The sequence below is a fragment of the Lipotes vexillifer genome, unplaced genomic scaffold, assembly GCF_000442215.2.
Source record: "Lipotes vexillifer unplaced genomic scaffold, Lipotes_vexillifer_v1.1 scaffold597, whole genome shotgun sequence".
Taxonomy (NCBI): Eukaryota; Metazoa; Chordata; class Mammalia; order Artiodactyla; family Lipotidae; genus Lipotes; species Lipotes vexillifer.
This window is the reverse complement of record NW_006797597.1, coordinates 1,146,628-1,165,549: the sequence shown is the minus strand read 5'-3', so window position 1 is coordinate 1,165,549 and position 18,922 is coordinate 1,146,628. Positions and strand designations below refer to the sequence as shown.

Here is an 18,922-nt window from a genome sequence, read left to right as displayed (position 1 = left end):
TTTGCTGTGCAAAAGCTTTGAAGTTTCATTAGGTCCCATTTGTTTATTTTTGTTTTTATCTCCATTACTCTAGGAGATGGGTCAAGAAGGATCTTGCTGTGATTTATGTCATAGAGTGTTCTGCCTATGTTTTCCTCTAAGAGTTTGATAGTTTCTGGCCTTACATTTAGGTCTTTAATCCATTTTGAGCTTATTTTTGTGTATGGTGTTAGGGAGTGATCTAATCTCATACTTTTACATGTACCTGTCCAGTTTTCCCAGCACCACTTATTGAAGGGGCTGTCCTTTCTCCACTGTATATTCCTGCCACCTTTATCAAAGATAAGGTGACCATATGTGCATGGGTTTATCTCTGGGCTTTCTATCCTATTCCATTGATCTATCTTTCTGTTTTTGTGCCAGTACCATACTGTCTTGATTACTGTAGCTTTGTAGTATAGTCTGAAGTCAGGCAGCCTGATTCCTCCAGCTCCATTTTTTGTTCTCAAGATTGCTTTGGCTATTCGGGGTCTTTTGTGTTTCCATACAAATTGTGAAATTTTTTGTTCTAGTTCTGTGAAAAATGCCAGTGGTAGTTTGATAGGGATTGCATTGAATCTATAGATTGCTTTGGGGAGTAGAGTCATTTTCACAATGTTGATTCTTCCAATCCAAGAACATGGTATATCTCTCCATCTGTTTGTATCATCTTTAATTTCTTTCATCAGTGTCTTATAATTTTCTGCATACAGGTCTTTTGTCTCCTTAGGTAGGTTTATTCCTAGATATTTTATTCTTTTTGTTGCAATGGTAAATGGGAGTGTTTTCTTGATTTCACTTTCAGATTTTTCATCGTTAGTATATAGGAATGCCAGAGATTTCTGTGCATTAATTTTGTATCCTGCTACTTTACCAAATTCATTGATTAGCTCTAGTAGTTTTCTGGTAGCATCTTTAGGATTCTCTATGTATAGTATCATGTCATCTGCAAACAGTGACAGCTTTACTTCTTCTTTTCCGATTTGGATTCCTTTTATTTCCTTTTCTTCTCTGATTGCTGTGGCTAAAACTTCCAAAACTATGTTGAATAAGAGTGGTGAGAGTGGGCAACCTTGTCTTGTTCCTGACCTTAGTGGAAATGCTTTCAGTTTTTCGCCATTGAGGATGATGTTGGCTGTGGGCTTGTCATATACGGCCTTTATTATATTGAGGAAAGTTCCCTCTACACCTACTTTCTGCAGGGTTTTTATCATAAATGGGTGTTGAATTTTGTCAAAAGCTTTCTCTGCATCTATTGAGATGATCATATGGTTTTTCTCCTTCAATTTGTTAATATGGTTAATCACATTGATAGATTTGCGTATATTGAAGAATCCTTGCATTCCTGGAATAAACCCCACTTGATCATGGTGTATGATCCTTTTAATGTGCTGTTGGATTCTGTTTGCTAGTATTTTGTTGAGGATTTTTGCATCTATGTTCATCAGTGATATTGGCCTGTAGTTTTCTTTCTTTGTGACATCCTTGTCTGGTTTTGGTATCAAGGTGATGGTGGCCTCGTAGAATGAGTTTGGGAGTGTTCCTCCCTCTGCTATATTTTGGAAGAGTTTGAGAAGAATAGGTGTTAGCTCTTCTCTAAATGTTTGATAGAATTCGCCTGTGAAGCCATCTGGTCCTGGGCTTTTGTTTGTTGGAAGATTTTTAATCACAGTTTCAATTTCAGTGTTTGTGATTGGTCTGTTCATATTTTCTATTTCTTCCTGATTCAGTCTTGGCAGTTTGTGCATTTCTAAGAATTTGTCCATTTCTTCCAGATTGTCCATTTTATTGGCATAGAGTTGCTTGTAGTAATCCCTCATGATTTTTTGTATTTCTGCAGTGTCAGTTGTTACTTCTCCTTTTTCATTTCTAATTCTATTGATTTGAGTCTTCTCCCTTTTTTTCTTGATGAGTCTGGCTAATGGTTTATCTATTTTGTTTATCTTCTCAAAGAACCAGCTTTTAGTTTTATTGATCTTTGCTATTGTTTCCTTCATTTCTTTTTCATTTATTTCTGATCCGATTTTTATGATTTCTTTCCTTCTGCTAACTCTGGGATTTTTTTGTTCTTCTTTCTCTAATTGCTTGAGGTACAAGGTTACGTTGTTTATTCGAGATGTTTCCTGCTTCTTAAGGTGGGCTTGTATTGCTATAAACTTCCCTCTTAGAACTGCTTTTGCTGCATCCCATAGGTTTTGGGTCGTTGTATCTCCATTGTCATTTGTTTCTAGGTATTTTTTAATTTCCTCTTTGATTTCTTCAGTGATCACTTCGTTATTAAGTAGTGTATTGTTTAGCCTCCATGTGTTTGTATTTTTTACAGATCTTTTCCTATAATTGATATCTAGTCTCATGGCGTTGTGGTCGGAAAAGATACTTGATACAATTTCAATTTTCTTAAATTTACCAAGGCTTGATTTGTGACCCAAGATATGATCTATCCTGGAGAATGTTCCATGAGCACTTGAGAAAAATGTGTATTCTGTTGTTTTTGGATGGAGTGTCCTATAAATATCAATTAAGTCCATCTTGTTTAATGTATCATTTAAAGCTTGTGTTTCCTTATTTATTTTCATTTTGGATGATCTGTCCATTGGTGAAAGTGGGGTGTTAAAGTCCCCTACTATGAATGTGTTACTGTCGATTTCCCCTTTTATGGCTGCTAGTTTTTGCCTTATGTATTGAGGTGCTCCTATGTTGGGTGCATAAATATTTACAATTGTTATATCTTCTTCTTGGATCGATCCCTTAATCATTATGTAGTGTCCTTCTTTGTCTCTTCTGATAGTCCTTATTTTAAAGTCTATTTTGTCTGATATGAGAATTGCTACTCCAGCTTTCTTTTGGTTTCCATTTGCATGGAATATCTTTTTCCATCCCCTTACTTTCAGTCTGTATGTGTCTCTAGGTCTGAAGTGGGTCTCTTGTAGACAGCATATATATGGGTCTTGTTTTTGTATCCATTCAGCCAATCTGTGTCTTTTGGTGGGAGCATTTAGTCCATTTACATTTAAGGTAATTATCGATATGTATGTTCCTATTCCCATTTTCTAAATTGTTTTGGGTTCGTTATTATAGGACTTTTCCTTCTCTTGTGTTTTTGTCTAGAGAAGTTCCTTTAGCATTTGTTGTAAAGCTGGTTTGGTGGTGCTGAACTCTCTCAGCTTTTGCTTGTCTGTAAAGGTTTTAATTTCTCCATCAAATCTGAATGAGATCCTTGCTGGGTAGAGTAATCTTGGTTGCAGGTTTTTCTCCTTCATCACTTTCAGTATGTCCTGCCACTCCCTTCTGGCTTGTAGAGTTTCTGCTGAGAGATCAGCTGTTAACCTTATGGGGATTCCCTTGTGTGTTATTTGTTGTTTTTCCCTTGCTGCTTTTAATATGCTTTCTTTGTATTTAGTTTTTGACAGTTTGATTAATATGTGTCTTGGCGTATTTCTCCTTGAATTTATCCTGTATGGGACTCTCTGTGCTTCCTGGACTTGATTAACGATTTCCTTTCCCATATTAGGGAAGTTTTCAACTATAATCTCTTCAAATATTTTCTCAGTCCCTTTCTTTTTCTCTTCTTCTTCTGGAACCCCTATAATTCGAATGTTGGTGCGTTTAATGTTGTCCCAGAGGTCTCTGAGACTGTCCTCAGTTCTTTTCATTCTTTTTTCTTTATTCTGCTCTGCAGTAGTTATTTCCACTATTTTATCTTCCAGGTCACTTATCCGTTCTTCTGCCTCATTTATTCTGCTATTGATCCCATCTAGAGTATTTTTCATTTCATTTATTGTGTTGTTCATCATTGTCTGTTTCATCTTTATTTCTTCTAGGTCCTTGTTAACTGCTTCTTGCATTTTGTCCATTCTATTTCCAAGATTTTGGATCATCTTTACTATCATTATTCTGAACTCTTTTTCAGGTAGACTGCCTATTTCCTCTTCATTTGTTAGGTCTGGTGGGTTTTTATCCTGCTCCTTCATCTGCTGTGTGTTTTTCTGTCTTCTCATTTTGCTTATCTTACTGTGATTGGGTTCACCTTTTTGCAGGCTGCAAGTTCGTAGCTCCCGTTGTTTTTGATGTCTGTCTCCAGTGGCTAAGGTTGGTTCAGTGGGTTGTGTAGGCTTCCTGGTGGAGGGGACTAGTGGCTGTGTTGTGGTGTATGAGGCTAGATCTTGTCTCTCTAGTGGGCAGGTCCACGTCTGGTGGTGTGTTTTGGGGTGTCTGTGGACTTATTATGATTTTAGGCAGCCTCTCTGCTAGTGGGTGGGGTTGTGTTCCTGTTTTGCTATATGGTTGGCATAGGTTGTCCAGCACTGTAGCTTGCTGGTCGTTGAGTGAAGCTGGGTGCTGGTGTTGAGATGGAGATCTCTGGGAGATTTTCGCCGTTTGATATTATGTGGGGCTGGGAGGTCTCTTCTTGACGAGTGTTCTGAAGTTGGCTCTCCCACCTCAGAGGCAGAGTCCTGACTCCTGGCTGGAGCAGCAAGAGCCTTTCATCCACTCGGCTCAGAATAAAAGGGAGAGAAAGTAGAGAGAATTAGTAGAAGTAGGAGGAAATAGGAAAGAAAGAAAGAAAGCAAGAAAGAAAGGAGGGAAGGAAGGAAGGAGGGAAGGAAGAAAGAAAGAAAGAAGAAAAGAAAGGAAGAAGGCATGGTTGTTAGTATTTGCCTTATGTATTGAGGTGCTCCTATGTTGGGGGCATAAGTATTTACAATTGTTATATCTTCTTCTTGGATCGATCCCTTAATCATTATGTAGTGTCCTTCTTTGTCTCTTCTGATAGTCCTTATTTTAAAGTCTATTTTGTCTGATATGAGAATTGCTACTCCAGCTTTCTTTTGGTTTCCATTTGCATGGAATATCTTTTTCCATCCCCTTACTTTCAGTCTGTATGTGTCTCTAGGTCTGAAGTGGGTCTCTTGTAGACAGCATATATATGGGTCTTGTTTTTGTATCCATTCAGCCAATCTGTGTCTTTTGGTGGGAGCATTTAGTCCATTTACATTTAAGGTAATTATCGATATGTATGTTCCTATTCCCATTTTCTAAATTGTTTTGGGTTCGTTATTATAGGACTTTTCCTTCTCTTGTGTTTTTGTCTAGAGCAGTTCCTTTAGCATTTGTTGTAAAGCTGGTTTGGTGGTGCTGAACTCTCTCAGCTTTTGCTTGTCTGTAAAGGTTTTAATTTCTCCATCAAATCTGAATGAGATCCTTGCTGGGTAGAGTAATCTTGGTTGCAGGTTTTTCTCCTTCATCACTTTCAGTATGTCCTGCCACTCCCTTCTGGCTTGTAGAGTTTCTGCTGAGAGATCAGCTGTTAACCTTATGGGGATTCCCTTGTGTGTTATTTGTTGTTTTTCCCTTGCTGCTTTTAATATGCTTTCTTTGTATTTAGTTTTTGACAGTTTGATTAATATGTGTCTTGGCGTATTTCTCCTTGAATTTATCCTGTATGGGACTCTCTGTGCTTCCTGGACTTGATTAACGATTTCCTTTCCCATATTAGGGAAGTTTTCAACTATAATCTCTTCAAATATTTTCTCAGTCCCTTTCTTTTTCTCTTCTTCTTCTGGAACCCCTATAATTCGAATGTTGGTGCGTTTAATGTTGTCCCAGAGGTCTCTGAGACTGTCCTCAGTTCTTTTCATTCTTTTTTCTTTATTCTGCTCTGCAGTAGTTATTTCCACTATTTTATCTTCCAGGTCACTTATCCGTTCTTCTGCCTCATTTATTCTGCTATTGATCCCATCTAGAGTATTTTTCATTTCATTTATTGTGTTGTTCATCATTGTCTGTTTCATCTTTATTTCTTCTAGGTCCTTGTTAACTGCTTCTTGCATTTTGTCCATTCTATTTCCAAGATTTTGGATCATCTTTACTATCATTATTCTGAACTCTTTTTCAGGTAGACTGCCTATTTCCTCTTCATTTGTTAGGTCTGGTGGGTTTTTATCTTGCTCCTTCATCTGCTGTGTGTTTTTCTGTCTTCTCATTTTGCTTATCTTACTGTGATTGGGTTCACCTTTTTGCAGGCTGCAAGTTCGTAGCTCCCGTTGTTTTTGATGTCTGTCTCCAGTGGCTAAGGTTGGTTCAGTGGGTTGTGTAGGCTTCCTGGTGGAGGGGACTAGTGCCTGTGTTGTGGTGTATGAGGCTAGATCTTGTCTCTCTAGTGGGCAGGTCCACGTCTGGTGGTGTGTTTTGGGGTGTCTGTGGACTTATTATGATTTTAGGCAGCCTCTCTGCTAGTGGGTGGGGTTGTGTTCCTGTCTTGCTATATGGTTGGCATAGGTTGTCCAGCAGTGTAGCTTGCTGGTCATTGAGTGAAGCTGGGTGCTGGTGTTGAGATGGAGATCTCTGGGAGATTTTCGCCGTTTGATATTATGTGGGGCTGGGAGGTCTCTTCTTGACGAGTGTTCTGAAGTTGGCTCTCCCACCTCAGAGGCAGAGTCCTGATTCCTGGCTGGAGCAGCAAGAGCCTTTCATCCACTCGGCCAGATACGTGGGGAGTTTCTTACCTTTTGGGAGGTCTGAGGTCTTCTGCCAGCATTCAGTAGGTGTTCTGCTGGTCTTGAAGAGTCTCTTAAAGAGGCAGAGGGCAGCTTCGGCTCATGCTACAACCTCAGGGAGATCTAAGGGAGGTGGTCCAGTTGACCTCTGCGGTGCCTTTCAACACAGCATTTTATGATCCTTCCTCCCCGTCGCTCCTCCTCGGCTCCTCCTCCTCGCCCCCTCCCCACAGCCCTCGCGGGGAGTCAAGCTGGGGTGAGCCGGCAGGGCCGAGCGGCGTCCACGGGCGGGGCGCGGGGCTGGGGGTGCGGGAGCCGGCCGGCGGGCGGGCCGATCATATGGTTTTTATTCTGCAATTTGTTAATATGGTGTATCACATTGATTGATTTGCATGTATTGAAGAATCCTTGCATCTCTGGGATAAATCCCACTTGATCATGGTGTATGATCCTTTTAATGTGCTGTTGGATTCTGTTTGCTAGTATTTTGTTGAGGATTTTTGCATCTATGTTCATCAGTGATATTGGCCTGTAGTTTTCTTTGTTTGTGACATCCTTGTCTGGTTTTGGTATCAAGGTGATGGTGGCCTCGTAGAATGAGTTTGGGAGTGTTCCTCCCTCTGCTATATTTTGGAAGAGTTTGAGAAGAATAGGTGTTAGCTCTTCTCTAAATGTTTGATAGAATTCGCCTGTGAAGCCATCTGGTCCTGGGCTTTTGTTTGTTGGAAGATTTTTAATCACAGTTTCAATTTCAGTGTTTGTGATTGGTCTGTTCATATTTTCTATTTCTTCCTGATTCAGTCTTGGCAGTTTGTGCATTTCTAAGAATTTGTCCATTTCTTCCAGATTGTCCATTTTATTGGCATAGAGTTGCTTGTAGTAATCCCTCATGATTTTTTGTATTTCTGCAGTGTCAGTTGTTACTTCTCCTTTTTCATTTCTGATTCTATTGATTTGAGTCTTCTCCCTTATTTTCTTGATGAGTCTGGCTAATGGTTTATCAATTTTGTTAATCTTCTCAAAGAACCAGCTTTTAGTTTTATTGATCTTTGCTATTGTTTCCTTCATTTCTTTTTCATTTATTTCTGATCTGATTTTTATGATTTCTTTCCTTCTGCTAACTCTGGGGTTTTTTTGTTCTTCTTTCTCTAATTGCTTGAGGTGCAAGGTTAGGTTGTTTATTCGAGATGTTTCCTGCTTCTTAAGGTGGGCTTGTATTGCTATAAACTTCCCTCTTAGAACTGCTTTTGCTGCATCCCATAGGTTTTGGGTCGTTGTATCTCCATTGTCATTTGTTTCTAGGTATTTTTTAATTTCCTCTTTGATTTCTTCAGTGATCACTTCGTTACTAAGTAGTGTATTGTTTAGCCTCCATGTGTTTGTATTTTTTACTGCTCTTTTCCTATAATTGATATCTAATCTCATGGCGTTGTGGTCGGAAAAGATACTTGATATAATTTCAATTTTCTTAAATTTACCAAGGCTTGATTTGTGACCCAAGATATGATCTATCCTGGAGAATGTTCCATGAGCACTTGAGAAAAATGTGTATTCTGTTGTTTTTGGATGGAGTGTCCTATAAATATCAATTAAGTCCATCCTGTTTAATGTATCATTTAAAGCTTGTGTTTCCTTATTTATTTTCATTTTGGATGATCTGTCCATTGGTGAAAGTGGGGTGTTGAAGTCCCCTACTATGAATGTGTTACTGTCGATTTCCCCTTTTATGGCTGCTAGTTTTTGCCTTATGTATTGAGGTGCTCCTATGTTGGGTGCATAAATATTTACAATTGTTATATCTTCTTCTTGGATCGATCCCTTAATCATTATGTAGTGTCCTTCTTTGTCTCTTCTGATAGTCCTTATTTTAAAGTCTATTTTGTCTGATATGAGAATTGCTACTCCAGCTTTCTTTTGGTTTCCATTTGCATGGAATATCTTTTTCCATCCCCTTACTTTCAGTCTGTATGTGTCTCTAGGTCTGAAGTGGGTCTCTTGTAGACAGCATATATATGGGTCTTGTTTTTGTATCCATTCAGCCAATCTGTGTCTTTTGGTGGGAGCATTTAGTCCATTTACATTTAAGGTAATTATCGATATGTATGTTCCTATTCCCATTTTCTAAATTGTTTTGGGTTCGTTATTATAGGACTTTTCCTTCTCTTGTGTTTTTGTCTAGAGAAGTTCCTTTAGCATTTGTTGTAAAGCTGGTTTGGTGGTGCTGAACTCTCTCAGCTTTTGCTTGTCTGTAAAGGTTTTAATTTCTCCATCAAATCTGAATGAGATCCTTGCTGGGTAGAGTAATCTTGGTTGCAGGTTTTTCTCCTTCATCACTTTCAGTATGTCCTGCCACTCCCTTCTGGCTTGTAGAGTTTCTGCTGAGAGATCAGCTGTTAACCTTATGGGGATTCCCTTGTGTGTTATTTGTTGTTTTTCCCTTGCTGCTTTTAATATGCTTTCTTTGTATTTAGTTTTTGACAGTTTGATTAATATGTGTCTTGGCGTATTTCTCCTTGAATTTATCCTGTATGGGACTCTCTGTGCTTCCTGGACTTGATTAACGATTTCCTTTCCCATATTAGGGAAGTTTTCAACTATAATCTCTTCAAATATTTTCTCAGTCCCTTTCTTTTTCTCTTCTTCTTCTGGAACCCCTATAATTCGAATGTTGGTGCGTTTAATGTTGTCCCAGAGGTCTCTGAGACTGTCCTCAGTTCTTTTCATTCTTTTTTCTTTATTCTGCTCTGCAGTAGTTATTTCCACTATTTTATCTTCCAGGTCACTTATCCGTTCTTCTGCCTCATTTATTCTGCTATTGATCCCATCTAGAGTATTTTTCATTTCATTTATTGTGTTGTTCATCATTGTCTGTTTCATCTTTATTTCTTCTAGGTCCTTGTTAACTGCTTCTTGCATTTTGTCCATTCTATTTCCAAGATTTTGGATCATCTTTACTATCATTATTCTGAACTCTTTTTCAGGTAGACTGCCTATTTCCTCTTCATTTGTTAGGTCTGGTGGGTTTTTATCCTGCTCCTTCATCTGCTGTGTGTTTTTCTGTCTTCTCATTTTGCTTATCTTACTGTGATTGGGTTCACCTTTTTGCAGGCTGCAAGTTCGTAGCTCCCGTTGTTTTTGATGTCTGTCTCCAGTGGCTAAGGTTGGTTCAGTGCGTTGTGTAGGCTTCCTGGTGGAGGGGACTAGTGGCTGTGTTGTGGTGTATGAGGCTAGATCTTGTCTCTCTAGTGGGCAGGTCCACGTCTGGTGGTGTGTTTTGGGGTGTCTGTGGACTTATTATGATTTTAGGCAGCCTCTCTGCTAGTGGGTGGGGTTGTGTTCCTGTTTTGCTATATGGTTGGCATAGGTTGTCCAGCACTGTAGCTTGCTGGTCGTTGAGCGAAGCTGGGTGCTGGTGTTGAGATGGAGATCTCTGGGAGATTTTCGCCGTTTGATATTATGTGGGGCTGGGAGGTCTCTTCTTGACGAGTGTTCTGAAGTTGGCTCTCCCACCTCAGAGGCAGAGTCCTGACTCCTGGCTGGAGCAGCAAGAGCCTTTCATCCACTCGGCTCAGAATAAAAGGGAGAGAAAGTAGAGAGAATTAGTATAAGTAGGAGGAAATAGGAAAGAAAGAAAGAAAGAAAGAAAGAGAGGAGGGAAGGAAGGAAGGAGGGAAGGAAGAAAGAAAGAAAGAAGAAAAGAAAGGAAGAAGGCAAGAATTTGCTATTGTTTTCTTTGTTTCTATTTCATTTATTTCTGCTCTGATCTTTATGATTTCTTTCCTTCTGCTAACTTTGGGTTTTGTTTGTTCTTCTTTCTCTAGTTCCTTTAGGTGTAAGGTTAGGTTGTTTGAGATTTTTCTTGTTTCTTGAGGTAGGCTTGTATTGCTATAAACTTCCCTCTTAGAACTGTTTTTGCTGCATCCGAAAGGTTTTGGATCATCATGTTGTCATTGTCATTTGTCTCTAGGTATTTTTTAATTTCCTCTTTGATTTCTTCAGTGATCTCTTGGTTATTTAGTAACATATTGTTTAGCCTCCATATGTTCATATTTTTTCTCCTGTAATTCATTTCTAATCTCATAGTGTCGTGGTCAGAAAAGAAGCTTGATATGATTTCAGTTTTCTTAAATTTACTGAGATTTGATTTGTGACCCAAGATGTGTTCTATCCTGGGGAATGTTCTGTGTGCACTTGAGAAGAAAATGTAATCTACTGTTTTGGGATGGAATGTCCTGTAAATACCAATTAAATCTGTCTGGTCTACTGTGTCATTTAAAGCTTGTTTCCTTATTAATTTTCTGTTTGGATGATCTGTCCATTAGTGTAAGTGAGGTGTTAAAGTCCCCCACTATTACTGTGTTACTGTCAATTTCCTCTTTTATAGCCGTTAGCAGTTGCCTTATGTATTGAGGTGCTCCTATGTTGGGTGCGTAAATATTTACAGTTGTTATATCTTCTTCTTGGATTGATCCCTTGATCATTATGTCGTGTCCTTCCTTGTCTCTTGTAACAATCTTTATTTTAAAGTCAATTTTATCTGATATGATTTCTTTTGATTTCTATTTGCATGGACTACCTTGTTCCATCCCGTCACTTTCAGCCTGTATGTGTCCCTAGGTCTGAAGTGGGTCTCTTGTAGACAGCATATATATGGGTCTTGTTTTTGTATCCATTCATCCAGTCTGTGTCTTTTGGTTGGAGCATCTAAGCCATTTACATTTAAGATAATTATTGATATGTATGTTCCTATTACCATTTTCTGAACTTTGGGGGGTTGGTTTTTGTAGGTCTTTTCCTTCTCTGGTGTTTCCTGCCTAGAGAAGTAACTTTAGCATTTGTTGTAGAGCTGGTTTGGTGGTGCTGAATTCTCTTAGCTTTTGCTTGTCTGTAAAGCCTTTAATTTATCCATTGAATCTGAATGAGATCCTTGCTGGGAAGAGTAATCTTGGTTGTAGGTTCTTCCCTTTCATCACTTTAAGTATATCATGCCACTCCCTTCTGGCTTGTAGAGTTTCTGCTGAGAGAGAAATCAGCTGTTAACCTTATGGGAGTTCCCTTGTATGTTATTTCTCGTTTTTCCCTTGCTGCTTTCAATAATTTTTCTTTGTCTTTAATTTTTGCCAATTTGATTACTGTGTGTCTCGTCCTGTTTTTCCTTGGGTTTATCCTGTATGGGACTCTCTGCGCTTCCTGGACTTGGGTGGCTATTTCCTTTCCTATGTTAGGGAAGTTTTCGACCATAATCTCTTCAGATATTTTCTCGGGTCCTTTCTCTTTCTCCTTCTGGGACCCCTATGATGCAAATGTTGTTGCATTTAATGTTGCCCCAGAGGTCTCTTAGGCTGTCTTCATTTCTTTTCATTCTTTTTCCTTTATTCTGTTCCATAGCAGTGAATTCCACCATTCTGTCTTCCAGGTTAGTTATCCGTTCTTCTGCCTCAGTTCTTCTGCTATTGATTCCTTCTAGTGTAGTTTTCATTTCAGTTATTGTATTGTTCATCTCTGTTTGTTTGTTCTTTAATTCTTCTAGGTCTTTGTTAAACATTTCTTGCATCTTCTCGATCTTTGCCTCCGTTCTTTTTCTGAGGTCCTGGATCATCTTCACTATCATTATTTTGAATTCTTTTTCTGGAAGGTTGCCTACCTCCACTTCATTTAGTTGTTTTTCTGGGGTTTTATCTTGTTCCTTCATCTGGTACATAGCCCTCTGCCTTTTCATCTTGTCATTCTGTGAATGTGGTTTTTGTTTCACAGGCTGCAGGATTGTAGTTCTTCTTGCTTCTCAGTTTACTGATATTTATATTAGCTTTTTCATTTCTTAGGAAATGTAATAGACACCAAGGTAAATAGCATAAAAATGTTCTTAAATTTTCATTCACTGTGAATAAGGAATAATTTATGAACACAAACTCTAAAGTAGGGTAATATTTTAGGCAAATGTCTAGCAGTTACATTCTGCAGTGTTATCTTTATAATATTTTTTAAAGTATGTCAATAAGTTAACCATTATAGAGTTCTTCTGTTAGGCCAGAAGATCTGTTCGTGTATGTGTAACTTTCTTTGTGAGAGTCTTTGTTGTAAAAATAGGAAAAATAATGGAGAAAGCATAGCTTGACAGGCCTTCCCTTTCCCATGAAGGCTAGGTTTTGTCCCATAATAATTCAGCAACTGTATACTCCCCCACGGCCTGAGGCACCTGGCTCAGTGGATGAGTCCTCTTTTCAGTCAGTTCCTGCCCTTGGCCTGCCTGAAACAACCCTCAAAGGTTGATTCTATTTCAGAAGTAGTATTGAACACCCCTGCTCTGAAGAAAATGCTTTAATTCATTCCAAGCCAAGTGACAAAGAACTCTAAGCACTGAACTTTATCAATAGGTATTTTTCTAAAAACATCTAAATAGGAAACATCATGACTTGATTTTACTTCAGCAAGAGTAGGTCCAGAAATCACTGTGAGAAAGAGAATCTATATGTGCCCTTTATCCCATACCTTTACTGTTAGTACTTCTTAGAATATGTAGTCTTCTTAAATTTATGGGGCTCCATAATGTAGAACCTGATATTTTTGCCTGTTTGTTTGGGTAAAAAACAATTATGGTAATGACAAGAGAGAGAAATATATAAAAAAATGTAGATAACCTATAAAGCAGTTTGTGACAGGTAAAGAAAGTCTTTAAAAAGCAGTCTCAATTACTTGAACTGTTGGCTTGAATTAGATTACTTGAATCATATGGCTGTTATCTGAGATAAATGTAAATATTTTGCATCTGGGCCAGAAGCCAAATGCAACATAGAAACTGTTCATGGGAGAAAGCAGAGCAAAACAAAACGAGAAGAGAAATAGTATAAAGGGCTTTAATACTGCTTTAAATTTCTTGCTGATATCTAAAGAGCATGTTTATAAGAGAATTAGTGTAGAGTGTGCTGAAGAATATTTATTGAAATAATTGTAGAAGGCAAGTTAGAACGATGATGCAGGCAAGTTAGAACAATGATGTTTTGTGGCAGATTCAGTTTGTATAATAACTCTTGTAATCTGTGTTGTCTTGTCATCTCCAGAGAAGTTTAATAAAACTGGCCATAAAGAAAAGTGAGCTTGATCATATTTGAAAAGATATCTCCTGGGGCTTCCCTGGTGGCACAGTGGTTGAGAGTCCGCTTGCTGATGCAGGGGACATGGGTTTGTGCCCCGGTCCGGGAAGATCCCACATGCCGCGAAGCGGCTAGGCCCGTGAGCCATGGCCACTGAGCCTGTGCTCCGCAACAGGAGAGGCCACAACAGTGAGAGGCCCACGTACCGCAAAAAAAAAGAAAAAAAAAGAAAAAGATATCTCCTGGAGGTCTTTGTGAAGCAATATGTTAATAATATGTGAAAAATAGTGTCTCTGAGATGATTGATAGGTATGAGTGTAAGAGCAGTTCATGAAACAAATTTTTCATTGTCACAGTCTAAGATACAGCAGGCTAATGAATAAAAGAATATTAATTATTCATAAAGAATGTCATATACCCTGACTTTATAGGTCATATTATTAATAGAATCCAAATTCTAAAGGATTCTCTATCTCTTCAGTATTGTCATTTTGATAGTTTAGCAAAGAGCATGGTTGCTCTTGTTAAAAATACATATTCTGAAGTTAGGTTGTTGGAACTTGTATTAGTAAATTGTAGCATGTTAAAACTTTTTTCTAATTATAAAAGTAACATATATTCAACATAAAAATTTTGGATCATATAAAGAAGTATAACAAACACCACCTGAAATCCAAATACCTGGAAATAACTACTGCTGTTATTTTTGTAGATACACTTCTGTGTCATGCTTTTTCTAATATCACAGATACTTTTGTCATTAAAATTTCTTTATAAATACCATTTATTATAAACCTCTTCTCATAAGGTTATACCATAATTTATATCCGTTCCCCCAGTAGTTTCAGATTTTACACTATCTTAGATAGCAGTGGGAAGATGAGCTTTATATGTAATGTTTTGTCTGCATTTCTGCCCTTTCCTTAGGGTAAATTCCTAGAATTGGAATGACTGGATTAGAGTACCATTTGAGACAGAGCCAGGACTAGGGTGAGGTGAGCATGGCAGTTGCTTGGGGCTCAGAATTTAAGAGGGTGCTAAAAATTAAATGATGAAGATAACATTTTAATGCAATATATTTAAAAATCAAAAGTTAATGCAAAAAAAAAACCCATCCATAATGAACCACATGTAAATACTAGCTGTAAGATATATTTCTAAATCAGAAATATATTTACAGGGCTTCCCTGGTGGCGCAGTGCTTGAGAGTCCGCCTGCCGATGCAGGAGACGCGGGTTCGTGCCCCGTTTGGGGAAGATCCCACATGCCGCGGAGCGGCTGGGCCCGTGAGCCATGGCTGAAAAAAAAAAAAAAAAAAAAAAAAAAAGAAATATATTTACTTTAGACCTTTCTGGTATATGTTTTTTTAATCCTTTATTGTTGTTCAGGTATAAAACTGATTTAAAAATAAACCCATTCCAAACTCATTCTTGTTACTGGTAGGAAGGGTGTTTTTCATCTCGTAGGTAACTACATATGAGGAGATAAGTTAATTTATTAGAAGTGTAGAACGGGGTGAGCCAACTTTTTCTGTAAGGACCAGATATTTTTGGCTTGGCAGGCCATAAAGTCCCTGTTGCAACTACTTAGCTCTACCATTGTAGTATAAAAGCAGCCATAGACAGAATATAAATAAATGAATGTTATTTATAGAAATATAAATTTCCTATAATTTTTACATGTCACAAACTTCTGCTCTTTAAAAAATTTTTTTTTACCGTTTACAAATATAAAATCAGTTCTTAGCTCTTAGGCTATGCAAAACAAGTGGCAGGCTGGATTTGACCACAAGCCATAATTTGCTGCCCCTGATGTAGAATATTTGCTTTGCTGTATAATTTTAATTTTTTTCACTAAATTTAACTTTATAAAATAATTTTCTTATTTTATCATAGCATACCCCTTTAATGTGAATAACAGGATGATTTGGGGGGTTGGGGGTGTTTTTATTTTTGGTTTGATTTTTTACCTGAAGCTGAAAGTCTGTTTTTTGTTTTTAAAAATTCTTCTGAAAAAGATACTTTGAAAAAAAGGCTCCATCTTTTTTTTTTCTTACATATTTTAAGAACTTAAAGAAAATACACTTAAGACAAAAGAGTATTCTTAGTAAGACACTTCAGAAATTCTTGCTCTACTGAACTTTCTGTTGTTCACAGGTGGAGACATACTACGCCTTGACACACTTGTAGAATGGTGGCGAGAAAAGAATGGTTCTTTCTGTTCCCGACTTATTATCATATTAGACAGTGAGAATTCAACCCCCTGGGTTAAAGAAGTGAGAAAAATCAATGACCAGTATATTGCAGTGCAAGGAGCAGAGATGACAAAAACAATAGATATTGAAGAAGCTGACCCACCGCAGCTGGGTGACTTTACAAAAGACTGGGTAGAATATAACTGCAACTCCACTAATAACATCTGCTGGACTGAAAAGGGACGCACAGTGAAAGCAGTGTATGGCGTGTCAAAACGGTGGAGTGACTACACTCTGCATTTGCCAACGGGAAGCGATGTGGCCAAGCACTGGATGTACTTTCCTCGTATTACATACCCACTAGTGCATTTGGCAAATTGGTTGTGTGGTCTGAACCTTTTTTGGATCTGCAAAACTTGTTTTAGGTGCTTGAAAAGATTAAAAATGAGTTGGTTTCTTCCTACCGTGCTGGACACAGGACAAGGCTTCAAACTTGTCAAATCTTAATTTGGAACCCAAAGTGGAATATTGTTGAGAGTTCATTCTACCAGTTATCACTAACTTGCCATTTTTTGCATATTGTATTTTTATTTGTAAAAAATATCTTGTTACTTCTGTAGCTGCTCTCATTTTGTCTTTTCTCCAGTAATTATGGTATATGTAAGGTGTTGGGAATAAGCATTATTTTATACTAAAAATATGTAGGGAGTCACAAATGTTGACTTTGTAAATGCATAAGAGATGTTAAAAATAATAACAATGCACTTTGAGGAATGTTTGCATATGCCTCTGATTAGAAAGAAGACACTCTGGTCTGCAGTAGCCAATGAAGAATTACTAATGCCTTATTTTCTAGGCATAGATTAAAGAATGTAAACCAGACAATTTGTTTACTATTGTAAGAAAACTACCAATTTGCTTACAGAAGATTATTTTTTGTGAACAGTAGGTTTGAGTTCAAGGCCATTTGAAGAATTACAAGCTTTCTCTTAGAAAAGGGAAAAGGAAGAAGTCTGCTTAAAATGAATGCAAAATTTGCTTGTAGTCCATCACATTTAGTTACTTGGCTATGACCTGTTATCGGTATCAGAGAGAAGCCCAAATCAATCACTGTTTAGGTCAAGACAGACATTCTTCATATAGGTAACTGTAAGAAGCTAGAGCCTACAAATTGCTCCTTCATGCATTGTTAGGGGCCTCTGAAAGCACTGGCAGTTTTAAGTCTTTCTCAGGGTAACAGTGTTTTCTTAATGAACAATGTTTCCAGCTACAAATTCCTTCCAAATAAATTGTCTTCCCTTTCAAAAAGTAATCTTAAGAAATTTAGCCATTTGTCATTGATTTTTGTCATTGATTTAGGCTGTTTTCAGTACTGAGAAATGATTTTGATCTCTATAGAGTTAATGCTCTGTCATGAAAACTATTTTTCAGATCCCCATTAGTGGTAACACTTTTTTCTACTGAAGGTCAAAGGATTGGAAACAAGTCATTTTTCTTCATGTATACATGTAATGTATTATGTAAAAAAGTATTCATATTGGCAATTTTACTTAAGCATAATGGTGTGGTTGTAATTTTTAAAAATTCAGTGTTTTCTCAGATTAAAGCAGGCATGGATCAGGGTATCTCCTAAGAGGTAATTTACCTCCTATTCCCTTCCAATAATCCTTACATTCTAAGTTTTCATCTCTGAGAAATAACAAGAAGGGCATAGAATTAAATTGGGGGATAATCTAATCTTTGTTGTTTAAATGGTGTGACGCCTCACCTTATAAAGCCATTTTTTCCAGCCTCAGAGAGAGGAAATGATGCCTCTACCATCTTCTACCTGGTGACTTGAAGATTTAGTTAGGAAGAAGTCACTTAGCGTCAGGGAACTTGTATACCACTATCTATGCAGCGTTGTTATATAGAGTCTGATTATTTCTGCGTTTTGAGTATGATTTTCCTAATGTTCTGAATAAAATTTTGTCAAAAATTAATTTTTCACATAATGTGCAAATAACAGTTATTGAATGTTTTAGTGTATTAAGAGAGAGAGTCATAAAAAATGTCCAAGTATTAGAGTTCATGGTTAGTAGCAGGTTGATTTAAAATTTTCCAATATTTGGTTAAATATTTATATAAACATCATCTAAATGAAATAGTATATAGTGTTTCATTACTATTCAAAAATAGTGTAGCAGACAAGCCAAGTGTTAAAATTATGAGCTTACAGCTACAAAACACAGTTTAATTAACGTTAAGTAAAATCATCTTTTAAATTCTGAGCCAGTATTAAGCCAATTAGCTTTAACTAAAGTGTATCTCTTTACTCTGAGAAAGCCAAACATAAAAGTTTGTCCTGCATTCTTTATAAAGTGATACTAAGATTTTACTAAAAATCACATTCAAAAGGTAGCAGACATTTTTACAGCCACAAAGCTAATATGTTGATTAATATTTTCTATAAAGTACAACCAAAAAAGGTCTGGGCTAAAAATGTGACTTGAGCCTATTTACTAAGTTTGATGAATTCTCCTACCCAAACAAATAAGACACTATAAATGACTCTTAGGAGATGGCATCCTAAATTAAAGATGCCTATTTAAAAACAAACATTCAAGTATGATAAATGATAGTATGGAGAAGGAATATTACAGGAAGGCTAAATTGATTGGTTATTTTTACCTAAAGATTAAAAAACAGACCTGACAATGAGACTAATTTTCTTATGGCTTCCATTTTATATATGTTTAGGAAGGAGTTACTTGAAGTGATAGAATTTATGTTAGGGCAAAATTTTACTATTCCACTAAAAAGAGATAACATGGAGATGTTTTTCAACATAATGTTGACTTAATTTGTTTCCTTATATGATACCTTGCTAAAACCATAAAAGACTCCCCTCTAAAAACATCTTTTTAAAAAATATACACTGTTATGTGATAAATTAAGGAGTCAAGTTCTTGTTCTTATAATTTTTCAGTTATGCTATTATTTCATGCAAAACTTTAATTTGCTCTGACTAAACTCTTTTGGGATATTTGGATTTATCTTTGCATAGCTTTCTATCTCACTCTTCTTAATAAATATGAAATTCTATAGACAAGACCTTTTTCAGAAAACCATTTTTATGAACA

At 37.1% G+C, this 18,922-nt stretch overlaps 1 protein-coding gene across 1 annotated transcript in view; it reads left to right on the top strand.

The window, feature by feature from the left end:
- TMEM168 (transmembrane protein 168) overlaps window positions 1-17,778 on the top strand; it is a 64,470-nt gene extending 46,692 nt beyond the window's left edge. Inside the window, exon 5 of the mRNA XM_007469739.1 lies at window positions 15,763-17,778. Coding sequence (XP_007469801.1) covers window positions 15,763-16,307 — 545 coding nt within the window. The 3' untranslated portion in view covers window positions 16,308-17,778. The remainder of the gene's footprint in view (window positions 1-15,762) is intronic.
- The last annotated feature ends 1,144 nt before the right edge of the window (window positions 17,779-18,922 follow it).